This window comes from Sander lucioperca, chromosome 18 (genome assembly GCF_008315115.2).
Source record: "Sander lucioperca isolate FBNREF2018 chromosome 18, SLUC_FBN_1.2, whole genome shotgun sequence".
Taxonomy (NCBI): domain Eukaryota; kingdom Metazoa; phylum Chordata; class Actinopteri; order Perciformes; family Percidae; genus Sander; species Sander lucioperca.
In genome coordinates, this window is record NC_050190.1 from 26,062,317 (window position 1) to 26,074,186 (window position 11,870).

An 11,870-nucleotide genomic window follows, 5' to 3' on the forward strand; every position below is an offset into this window, starting at 1 on the left:
CAAGAAGCCTATGCCTCCTTGTCACCTGAGTTGAGTCTGGATTATGACGAGGTCAAAGCAGCTGTGCTAGGGCATATGAATTGTGGCCCGAGGCATATCGTCAAAGGTTTTGGAGGTTCAAAAAAACTGACAACCAGACTTTTTTGTATTGAATTTGGCCGTGACAAAGAAGTTCTGTTCGATCGTTGGTGCCAGTCTAAATGCCATTGATTTTAGGTGTTTGCGTAATCTGTTATTGCTAGAAGAATTTAAGAACTGCTTACCAGACAAAATTGCCACTTATATTCAAGTGGCAATTATATCCTTTACGTAGCTTTAAGTTCTCTTAAAGCTTTAGTGCATAACTTTTTGATATTAATGAACGTCTGTTATATTCAAGCCATTGCCAAATGAGTTGCTACAAAGCTAATTAAGCTCCACACAACTCTCTCTGTATTTCTCAGTATGGCTATGTTCAGAAGATTGTGTCGTCCGGTGACTTTCCTGCGCAGAAACTCGAGTGAAGATAATTACCTCTTCTAAAGAGTCCATCATGTTTTTTTAATCCTCCGTGTCCTCCTTGGCTACTAGTAACTGAGTGGAGGGGGTGGGGGGCAGGTGGCGGGGCGGTGGCGGTGTGCGATTACGGTAGGCTTCAGGGTTTCCCGCAGCACTTTGCAGCACTTAACAACACGTGCATGCCGCCTTAACTGAGTCTTCAAAAAACATATATATATATATATATATATATATATATAGTCGCATCAACACAGTCTGTAGGAAACAAGGTAACGGCGAGTTGTAAAGATACCACCAATCACAACGGAAAGAGCATTTGCTGGCGGTGAGTGTAACTGTCATTTATTCACATTTAAAGGGATAAATCGCCATTTCACCGTTGTGTGTGCATCGGAGTTTGTCAACAAATGTGTGGCAGCTGGGGCATGCCCGGGCAGAGACGGGGTTAGTGGACTTACCGGAGCGTTGGCATACGGTGGGCAGAGAACATTTATATATGTTTCTCTGTCCTATTCTTCACATCAGTGAGGCTTTCTTCTCTTGTTTCAAAGAAGTGAATACATGACGAAGTGACGAAATATCCATCACCTCTCGCGCGTGGATTCTCAATGTCCCGGCTGTTGCCTGGTCTTTGAGACACAACTGTTGTCTGTTTTTTTTTTAATCACTACACGCGGTTCACAATACACGGTTAGTTAGCATAGTTAAACACTACACACAGTGAAATTACGTGTCCTGTTTTTATTTCACGCATACTATCTGCTTTGAGTGAGTGAAGCTATGGGCTGAGCTCTGTTATCTCAGCACAGTTTGTTTTGGAGAAGAGTTGTCGGGCAAAGTGGAAGAGTGTGTGTCATGGAGGATAATGGGAGCAATGCCAGTAAAATTGTTATAGCACTTTTTTAGAAAATAGTTTAATGAGCTTAAAATTGCACATTGCAACTATTATTTTGAAAAGCTGGTTATTTATTAATTATTTATTATTATTTAAATTTAATATTTAGTGTAGTGTGTAGTACAGAGTCTGCACTACAGAGATGTATTAATTATATATTTAAATTTAATATTTAGTGTAGTGTGTAGTACAGAGTCTGTACTACAGACTTTTCAATATACTAATATACTAATATATAAGTCTTTTTTTTAACATACTATACTATGGTTTTTTATCACGTTTTTGGACATACTATACTATGGCTTTTTTTCAACATACTATGCATCACTTTTTTCGACATACTATACTATGACTTTTGATCACTTTTTCAACATACTATACTATGACTTTTTATCACTTTTTCAACATACTATACTATGGCTTTTTCTCCGGACAAATGGAACTGACTTCAGGATTCTCTCAAATTTTTGAAACAACTTGTTTCCATTGGGACGTTCAAGATAATGCTTGGAAATGTGTTATTTAGGGACCGCTTTAATAGCCCTCTTATCAACAGCACCAGTGATTCTCACTTGTTTTTCGTTGTATTTACATATTGTAATTTGGGTATTGTTTTATGATCAGAATATTTATTTGTACTGTAATTTCTTGAGATTGTTTTTATTTGTGTTGTAATCAGGGCGTCATTGGAAAAAGAGAGCCTTCCCTGAATAAATAAAGGTTATATTTGGCTTTTTATCACTTTATTCAATAAACTATACTGTGGCTTTTTATGACTTTTTTCGACCAACTATGCTGGGACTTTTTTCGACATACTATACTATGTTTTTTTCTCGACATACTATACTTTGACTTTTCAATATTGACAGATACGTCTGTCTATAAAAAAAACAAGAGTTTGACTGATATATCTGTCAGGCTGATGAATCCAATCCAATGACAGTTTGTGATATCAATCCTCATGAAATGCATTGAATTTTAAGGTCTTATGTAAAAGCCAAAAAGTCAAATACGCTCTAAAACTATTGTCACGTGTCAGATAGCTCAGGGTGGAAGAATATGAAGGTAAATATGGTGCAAAAAGGGAGAGCTTGTAGAATACAATGTGAGAACTTGCAGAACAAAAAATCTGAACTTGTATGTTAAAATTTGCACTTGTAAAAATTTTATTTGCACTTGTAAAAATAAAATTTGCACTTGTATATATAAAATATTCACACACATGTGATCTGAATTTGAAGTCATACAAAGAAAAAAAACATGAGAGCTTGTAAAAAAAATCTGAACTTGTTTAACTAGAAAATGTTCACACACCTGTATTCTGAATGTGAAGTTACAGAAAAAATATTCACAAATGTGTAGATTGATATTTACATGAACACAATGACAGCTGCAAACTTATAATGCAACATTTACTCGTATACTTTTTTTTTTTTACTCTGGTTCATTTTCCATCACAACCACAACTCAGTGATTACAACCTCTCCAATCTGTCACTGCAACTTCACATATGTGCTCTCTCGCATCACAAAGTGGCCAATCTGCGCACCTCGAGTTTCACAACACTCTTGACGATACATTTGGTGCAAAACTAATTTGTACCTGTGGACTTAGGCTGTGGAGCTCTGAGCTAACAGAACGGGAAAAGCCTTCTTATATACAGTCTATGAGAAAATCAGGGTTTCTATCGCCAGATGAGGGACAACTCTGTCCGGCTTATTTATGTAGCATGGAAGCTTGGTGGAATAGCATGCTAGCGTTAGCTAGCTAACTAGCAGCCAGCCCGCTTCTAAATAAATACCTTTTAATTGTCTAAACAATTTTTAACAGTCAAACTTAAACACTGGCGGTGAGCTCCACGGCCTGCAGCCGCAGACACATCCGGTAGCAGCGGCCCATCCCCCGGCCATGACCAGAGCTTGCTTTGCTGATGTTGTGCATCCCTGCTAAGAATTGCACCCGCTTGGGCAGAAACAATAATTTCTGCAGAATTCATTGCTGCCGAAAATTGCATCTAGGTAGCAAGGAAATGCTACTACAGAGTCTGATAAAACATTGATGTCTCTAAACCTTCTAAAATCCTAATCATTATTGATGAACATGACAAAGAGATTTACTATTGCCTAGTTTTTAAACAGTACTTTGCCTTATAAAATCATTATTTTCCCTAGTGGATGCAATTCTCGGCAGGGATGCGAAACTTGGCACCTGTTACCCACTGATGACGGTCCGTCTGCGGCTGCAGGCCGTGGAGCTCACCGCCAGTGTTTTAGTTTGACTGTTAAAAATGTTTAGACAATTAAAAGGTATTTAGGGCTGGCTGCTAGTTAGCTAGCTAATGCTAGCATGCTATTCCACCAAGTTTCCATGCTACATAAATAAGCCAGACAGAGTTGTCCCTCATCTGGCGATAGAAACCCTGCTTTTCCCGTTCTGTTAGCTCAGAGCTCCACAGCCTAAGTCCACAGGTACAAGTTAGTTTTGCACCAAATGTATCGTCAAAAGTGTTGTGAAAGTCGAGGTGCGCAGATTGGCCACTTTGTGATGCGAGAGAGCACATATGTGAAGTTGCAGTGACAGATTGGAGAGGTTGTAATCACTGAGTTGTGGTTGTGATGGAAAATGAACCAGAGTAAAAAAAAAAAGTATACGAGTAAATGTTGCATTATAAGTTTGCAGCTGTCATTGTGTTCATGTAAATATCAATCTACACATTTGTGAATATGTTTTCTGTAACTTCACATTCAGAATACAGGTGTGTGAACATTTTCTACAAGTGCAAATTTCAACTTACAAGTTCAGATTTTTTTTACAAGCTCTCATGTTTTTTTTCTTTGTATGACTTCAAATTCAGATCACATGTGTGTGAATATTTTTTACAAGTGCAAATAAAATTTTTACAAGTGCAAATTTTAACATACAAGTTCAGATTTTTTGTTCTGCAAGTTCTCACATTGTATTCTACAAGCTCTCCCTTTTTGCACCATATTTACCTTCATAGAAGAATGCTGGTTGAAAGAACACACAGGTTGTGGGTTCAGTTCTCAGGAGGCACTTTTTTTATGTCTAACAGTGAAAGTAAAAAAGTCAAATAAGCTCTAAAAAAATTGTTAAGCATGTCAGATCGGATGGCTCAGAGTGATAGAATGCTAGTTGGGAAAAACATGGGTTCTGGGTTCAAAACTTGCTGGGTGTGTTGAATTTTAAGGTCTAACAGTGAAAATGAAGATGTCAAATACGCCAGGAGAACAGACCGCAGAATAAAATAGAGGATAGTCTGTGGCACATAAGGCTAAAGCTGGTTGGAAGAACACATCTGTTGTGGGTTCAAATCTCACAAGGCCTGTTAAATTTTAAGGTCTTAACAGTGAACATGAAGATGTCAAATACGCCAGGAGAACACCCCTGAAGGTAGAGTAGTTGGGATAGAGGGTAGTTTGTGGCACATGAGGCAAAAGCTGGTTGAAAAGAAACAGTGCTTGTCGGTTCAAACCACACAAGGCAAATTGAATTTTAAGTTTTAACAGTGAAAATGAAGAACAGTTAATTTTTCACCGCCTTTGTGAGGACATGGGAGCTCTAAACACACAACTGCTGCTACACACAGAAGTGTGCTGGCTATTTCGAGGGAGGATACTGAACAGGCTTTTGGAACTACGGGCGGAGGTGCACACCTTTTTGTCAGAGCAAAGATCTCCATATGCCACCCTGTTTGAAGATAAAGATTGGCTTGCAACGCTGTGCTATCTGGCAGATATATTCAGCAAATTGAATGAGCTGAATGTGTGTCTGCAGGGCAAGGACACCCACGTTCTGAACCTGTATGACAAGGTGGGTGGTTTTCTGAAGAAAGCACAGTTGTGGAAACGGGCATGTGTACAGTGGGATCTCACCTGCTTTTCTCAGGTGGATGCTTTGTGGAGAGAGCACCAGTCAAGTCCATTATAGAGGAACATTTGGCCAACCTGATTGTGAGTTTTAACTCATACTTTCCTGACATGGAGGAGAAATCTACACAGCTCAATTGGATGAGAAACCGATTTCTTTTGTCAGAAGATATCAGAAACAAGCTCCTTCTCTGTCACCAGGAAAAACTCTTGGATGTGTCATCTGACTATGGCCTACAGATGAAATATGAAAACTCCACTCTAACGCAGTTTTTGGTGTGTGTAAAAAAGGAGTACCCTGAGCTGGGAGAAAAAGCTTTGCAGCAGCTACTGCCCTTTGGATCCACATATTTGTGTGAGGCCACATTTTCTGCAATGACTCTGATCAAAACAAAGCAGAGAAACAGACTGGGCCTGGAAAAAAGCCTGATCACTGCTGTGTCCTCCCTGCCACCGAGGATGACCAAGATCCTCAGTGAAGCACAAGCACGTTTCGCAATAAATTGCAATAGTGCAACTATTATGCTTTGTTAGTGTGTGTCAATTTGTTGTTTATTATTACAAGTGTTTTTGAGCTAAAATGTTATACAAATCACTATATATATAGGGTTTTTTTTTATCAAACATGTTCGGGGCCAGTCAAGGGGTACTTGAACTGCATGATCGGTAATTACATTGTTATTTTTGCAAATGTTTTTCATTTACAATGTTTAATAAATTTCACACTGATGGCACATCACTATATCATAGTCACAGGCTTTATATCTATCTCAAATGAAATAAAGAGAGAACAAATTTGATAGGGGGTACATTATTTGAAAAACAGTTGTGAAGCACTGGGGTAGAGGGTAGTTCGTGGCACATAAGGCAAAAGCTGGTTGGAAGGAAACAGTGGTTGTGGGTTCAAACCTCAGAAAATGCATTGAATGTTATGGTCTTACAGTGAAAATGAAGATGTCAAATATGCCAGGAGAACAGTCCACAGAGTAGAGAAGTTGGGTTAGAGGGTAGTTTGTGGCACACAAAACAAGAACTGGTTGAAAAAAAACAGTGGTTGTGGGTTCTAACCTCACAGGGTGTGTTGAACTTTAAGGTCTAACAGTGAAAATGAAGATGTCAAATATGCCAGGAGAACAGTCCCACCGTGTAGAGTATTTCAGGTAGCGGGTAGTTCATGGCACATAAGGTAAAAGCTGGTTAGAAAGAAACAGTGGTTGTGGGTTCAAAGCCCACAAGGTGTGTTGAGTTTTAAGGGCTAACAGTGAACATGAAGATGTCAATATGCCAGGAGAACAATCCACAGAGTAGAGTATTTGGGGTTGCTGGTAGTTTGTGGCACATAAGGCGAAAGCTAGTTGGAAGGTAACAGAGGTTGTAGATTCAAACCTCACAAGGTGCATTGCATTTTAAGGTCTACAGTGAACATGAAGATGTCAAATATGCCAGGAGAACAGTCTACAGTGTAAAGGATTTGAGGTAGCAGGTAGTTCGTGGCACATAAAGTGAAAGCTAGTTGGAAGTTAACAGAGGTTGTAGGTTCAAACCTCACAAGGTGCATTGCATTTTAAGGTCTAACAATGGAAATGAAGATGGCAAATATGCCAGGAGAACATTCCTAACAGTAGTGAAGTTGGGGTAGAGGGTAGTTTGTGACACATAAGGAGAAAGCTGGTTAGAAGAACACATTGTTGTCGGTTCAAATCTCACAAGGTGTATTGAGTTTTAAGGTCTAACAGTGAAAATGAAGATGTCAAATATGCCAGGAGAACAATCCACAGTTTAGAGAAGTTGGGTTAGAGGGTAGTTTGTAGAACGTAAGGCAAAAGCTGGTTGAAAAGAAGCAGTGGTTGTGTGTTCAAACCTCCCAAAGTGTGTTGAATTTTAAATTCTAACAGTGAACATGAAGATGTAAATATGCCAGGAGAACAGTCCACAGAGTAGAGTATTTGGGGTAGCGGCTAGCTCGTGGCATATAAGATGAAAGCTAGTTGGAAGTTAACAGAGGTTGTAGGTTCAAACCTCACAAGGTGAATTGCATTTTAAGGTCTAACAGTGAAAATGAAGATGGCAAATATGCCAGGAGAACACTCTTAAGAGTAGAGAAGTTGGGGTAGAGGGTAGTGTCTGACACTTAAGGAGAAAGCTGGTTGGAAGAACACAATTGTTGTCGGTTAAAATCTCGCAAGGCGTGTTGAGTTTTGAGGTCTAACAGTGAAATGAAGATGTCAAATATGCCAGGAGAACAGTCCACAGAGTAGAGAAGTCAGGGGTAGAGGGTAGTTCGTGGCACATAAGGAGAAAGCTGGTTGGAAGAACACAGCTGTTGTGGGTACTTTGAAAAAAGTGATAAAAAAAGCCATAATTTAGTATGTCGAAAAAAGTGATAAACAGGCCATAGTATAGTATGTCTAAAAAAGTGATTATGAAGCCATAGTATAGTATGTCGAGAAAAGAGAGGAAAAAGCCATAGTATAGTATGTCGAAAAAAGTCATAGTATAGCATGTCGAAAAAAGTGAAAAAAAGGCATAGTATAGTATGTTGAATAAAAACATAGTATAGTATGTCGAAAAAAGTCATAAATAGACTTTTTTCGACATACTACACTATGGCTTTGTTCGACATACTATACTATGGCTTTTATCAACATACTATAATATGGCTTTGTTCGAGATACTATAATATGGCTTTTTCATCACTTTTTTTGACATACTATACTATGGCTTTTATCGACAAACTATACTATAGCTTTTATTGCCATACTATACTATGGCTTTTTTATCACTTTTTACGACATACTATACTATGGCTTTTTTTTAATCACTTTTTTCGACATACTATACTATGGCTTTTTTGACATACTATACTATGGCTTTTTTTTTCTCTTTTTTCGACATACTATACTATGGCTTTTTTTTATCACTTTTATCGAAATACTATACTATGACTTTTTTATCACTTTTTTCGACATTATACTATGGCTTTTTTCTCTTTTTTCGATATACTATACTATGGCTTTTATTGACATACTATACTATGGCTTTTGCGACATACTATACTATGGCTTTTTTATCACTTTTATCGACATACTATACTATGGCTTTTTCATTACTTTTTCGACATACTATACTATGTCTTTTATCGACATACTATACTATGGCTTTTATCGACATACTGTACTATGGCTTTGTTCGACATACTATACTATGGCTTTTTCATCACTTTTTTCGACATACTATACTATGGCTTTTTTTTTATCACTTTTATCGAAATACTATACTATGACTTTTTTATCACTTTTTTCGACATTATACTATGGCTTTTTTCTCTTTTTTCGATATACTATACTATGGCTTTTATTGACATACTATACTATGGCTTTTGCGACATACTATACTATGGCTTTTTTATCACTTTTATCGACATACTATACTATGGCTTTTTCATGACTTTTTCGACATACTATACTATGTCTTTTATCGACATACTATACTATGGCTTTTATCGACATACTGTACTATGGCTTTGTTCGACATACTATACTATGGCTTTTTCATCACTTTTTTCGACATACTATACTATGGCTTTATTTGATATACTATACTATGGCTTTTTTATCACTTTGTTCGACACACTATACTATGGCTTTTCCATCACTTTTATCGACATACTATACTATGGCTTTATTTATCATTTTTTTCGACATACTATACTATGTCTTTTATCGACATACTATACTATGGCTTTTATCGACATACTGTACTATGGCTTTGTTCGACATACTATACTATGGCTTTTTCATCACTTTTTTCGACATACTATACTATGGCTTTATTTGATATACTATACTATGGCTTTTTTATCACTTTTATCGACATACTATACTATGGCCTTTTTATGACTTTTTCGACATACTATAGTATGGCTTTTTAAATCACTTTTTTCGAAATACTATACTATGGATTTATTTATCACTTTTTTCGACATACTATACTATGGCTTTTTCATCACTTTTTTCGACATACTATATCATGGCTTTTTTATCACTTTTTTCGACATACTATACTATGTCTTTTATCGACATACTATACTATGGCTTTTATCGACATACTGTACTATGGCTTTGTTCGACATACTATACTATGGCTTTTTCATCACTTTTTTCGACATACTATACTATGGCTTTATTTGATATACTATACTATGGCTTTTTTATCACTTTTATCGCCATACTATACTATGGCTTTTTCATCACTTTTTTAGACATACTATACTATGGCTTTTTTTGATATACTATACTATGGCTTTTTTATCACTTTTATCGCCATACTATACTATGGCTTTTTCATCACTTTTTTAGACCTACTATACTATGGCTTTTTTTGATATACTATACTTTGGCTTTTTTATCACTTTTATCGCCATAATATACTATGGCTTTTTCATCACTTTTTTAGACATACTATACTATAGCTTTTTTTGATATACTATACTATGGCTTTTTTATCACTTTTCACGACATACTATACTATGCCTTTATTTATCACGTTTTTTCGACATACTATACTATGGCTTTTTCATCACATTTTTCGACATACTATACTATGGCTATTTTCGACATACTATACTATGGCTTTTTTATCACTTTTATCGACATACTATACCATGGCTTTATTTATCACTTTTTTCGACAAACTATACTATGGCTTTTATCGACTTATTATATTATGGCTATTTTCGACATACTATACTATGGCTTTTTTTCCTCTTTTTTCGACATACTATACTATGGCTTTTTTTCGACATACTATACTATAGCTTTTTATCACTTTTTTCGAGATACTATACTATGGCTTTTTTTTATCACTTTTTTCGATTTACTATACCATGGCTATTTTCGACATACTATACCAGGGGTGGCGAACCTGTGGCTCTTGAGCCGTATGCGGCTCTTTGCCTGCTCCTGTGAGGCTCTTACTGTGTGGCTGGGGGCTGTGTCATTGGTTGATTGTTGTTTTTAACTTTTCTGAAACATACAGTATTTCAGATAAGTAAAAAAAAAACACATTTGAATGCATCTGCCAATACATTTGCCAATTATTTTAAAATGGAAAATAATGCAGCAGAGTTTTGAGGACAGATTCTGCAACCTGAGGAAAAACAGCAGCCACAGATCACCTTCCTCGTTAACCCTTTCACTGCTGAATCAGATTGTTTGAAAGCCCCTTTAGTGACAAATGAGTGAGAGAGTTGCTTCGAGAGGCCACAACCGAGTTCAAGCAAGACCTGAAAAGGATTGTGGATAACAAAGACTGTCAGGTTTCCCACTGAGTCAATCTAAGTGAGAAAAAAAACTATGAAAACTGCTATATATTATGACTGTCATCAGATCTGGAAGATACTGTTGCTGTTGTAGTGTGGACGTGCGTGTGTTGTGTGGCTTTTTGCTATGGTGCGTTTTTTTTTGTGGCTCTTTATACCTAACTGGTTGGCCACCCCTGTACTATACTATTGCTTTTTTTAATCATTTTTTTGACATACTATATTATGGCTTTGTTCGACATACTATACTATGGCTTTTTTTCCTCTTTTTTCGAAATACTATACTATGGCTTTTTTATCACTTTTTTCGACATACTATACTATGGCTTTTTTTCCTCTTTTTTCGAAATAAAATACTATGGCTTTTTTATCACTTTTTTCGACATACTATACTATGGCTTTTTTTCGACATACTATACTATGGCTTTTTATTACTTTTATCGACATTCTATACTATGACCTTTATCGACATACTATACTATGGCTTTTTCATCACTTTTTTCGACATACTATACTATGGCTTTTTTATCACTTTTATCGACATACTATACTATGGCTTTTTCATCACTTTTTTCGACATACTATATCATGGCTTTTTTATCACTTTTTTCAACATACTATACCATGGCTTTTTTATCACTTTTTTCGACATAATATACTATGGCTTTTTTTGACATACTGTACTATGGCTTTTTTCGACATACTATACTATGGCTATTTTCGACATACTATACTATGGCTTTTTTTCCAAATTTTTCGACATACTATACTATTGCTTTATTAATCACTTTTTTCGACATACTATACTATGGCTTTTTTATCACTTTTTTCAACATACTAAACTATTGCTTTTTTAATCACTTTTTTCGACATACTATACTATGGCTATTTTCGACATACTAAACATTTGCTTTTTTATCACTTTTTTCGACATACTATACTATGGCTTTTTTTGACATACTATACTATGGCTTTGTTCGACATACTCAAAAAAAGCCATAGTATAGTATGTCTAAAAAAGTGATGAAAAAGCCAGAGTATAGTATGGCGATAAAAGTTATAAAAAAGCCATAGTATAGTATATCAAATAAAGCCATAGTATAGTATGTCGAAAAAAGTGATGAAAAAGCCATAGTATAGTATGTCGAACAAAGCCATAGTACAGTATGTCGATAAAAGCCATAGTATAGTATGTCGATAAAAGACATAGTATAGTATGTCGAAAAAAATGATAAATAAAGCCATAGTATAGTATGTCGATAAAAGTGAT

The 11,870-nt window shown here is 36.2% G+C and overlaps 1 protein-coding gene across 1 annotated transcript in view; it reads left to right on the forward strand.

Annotated features, from left to right (window-relative positions):
• LOC116063572 (neuronal PAS domain-containing protein 3) overlaps positions 1 to 11,870 on the forward strand; it is a 131,492-nt gene that overhangs the window by 2,294 nt on the left and 117,328 nt on the right. Inside the window, exons 2-3 of the mRNA XM_035994948.1 lie at positions 5,300 to 5,364; positions 5,482 to 5,766. Coding sequence (XP_035850841.1) covers positions 5,300 to 5,364; positions 5,482 to 5,766 — 350 coding nt within the window. The remainder of the gene's footprint in view (positions 1 to 5,299; positions 5,365 to 5,481; positions 5,767 to 11,870) is intronic.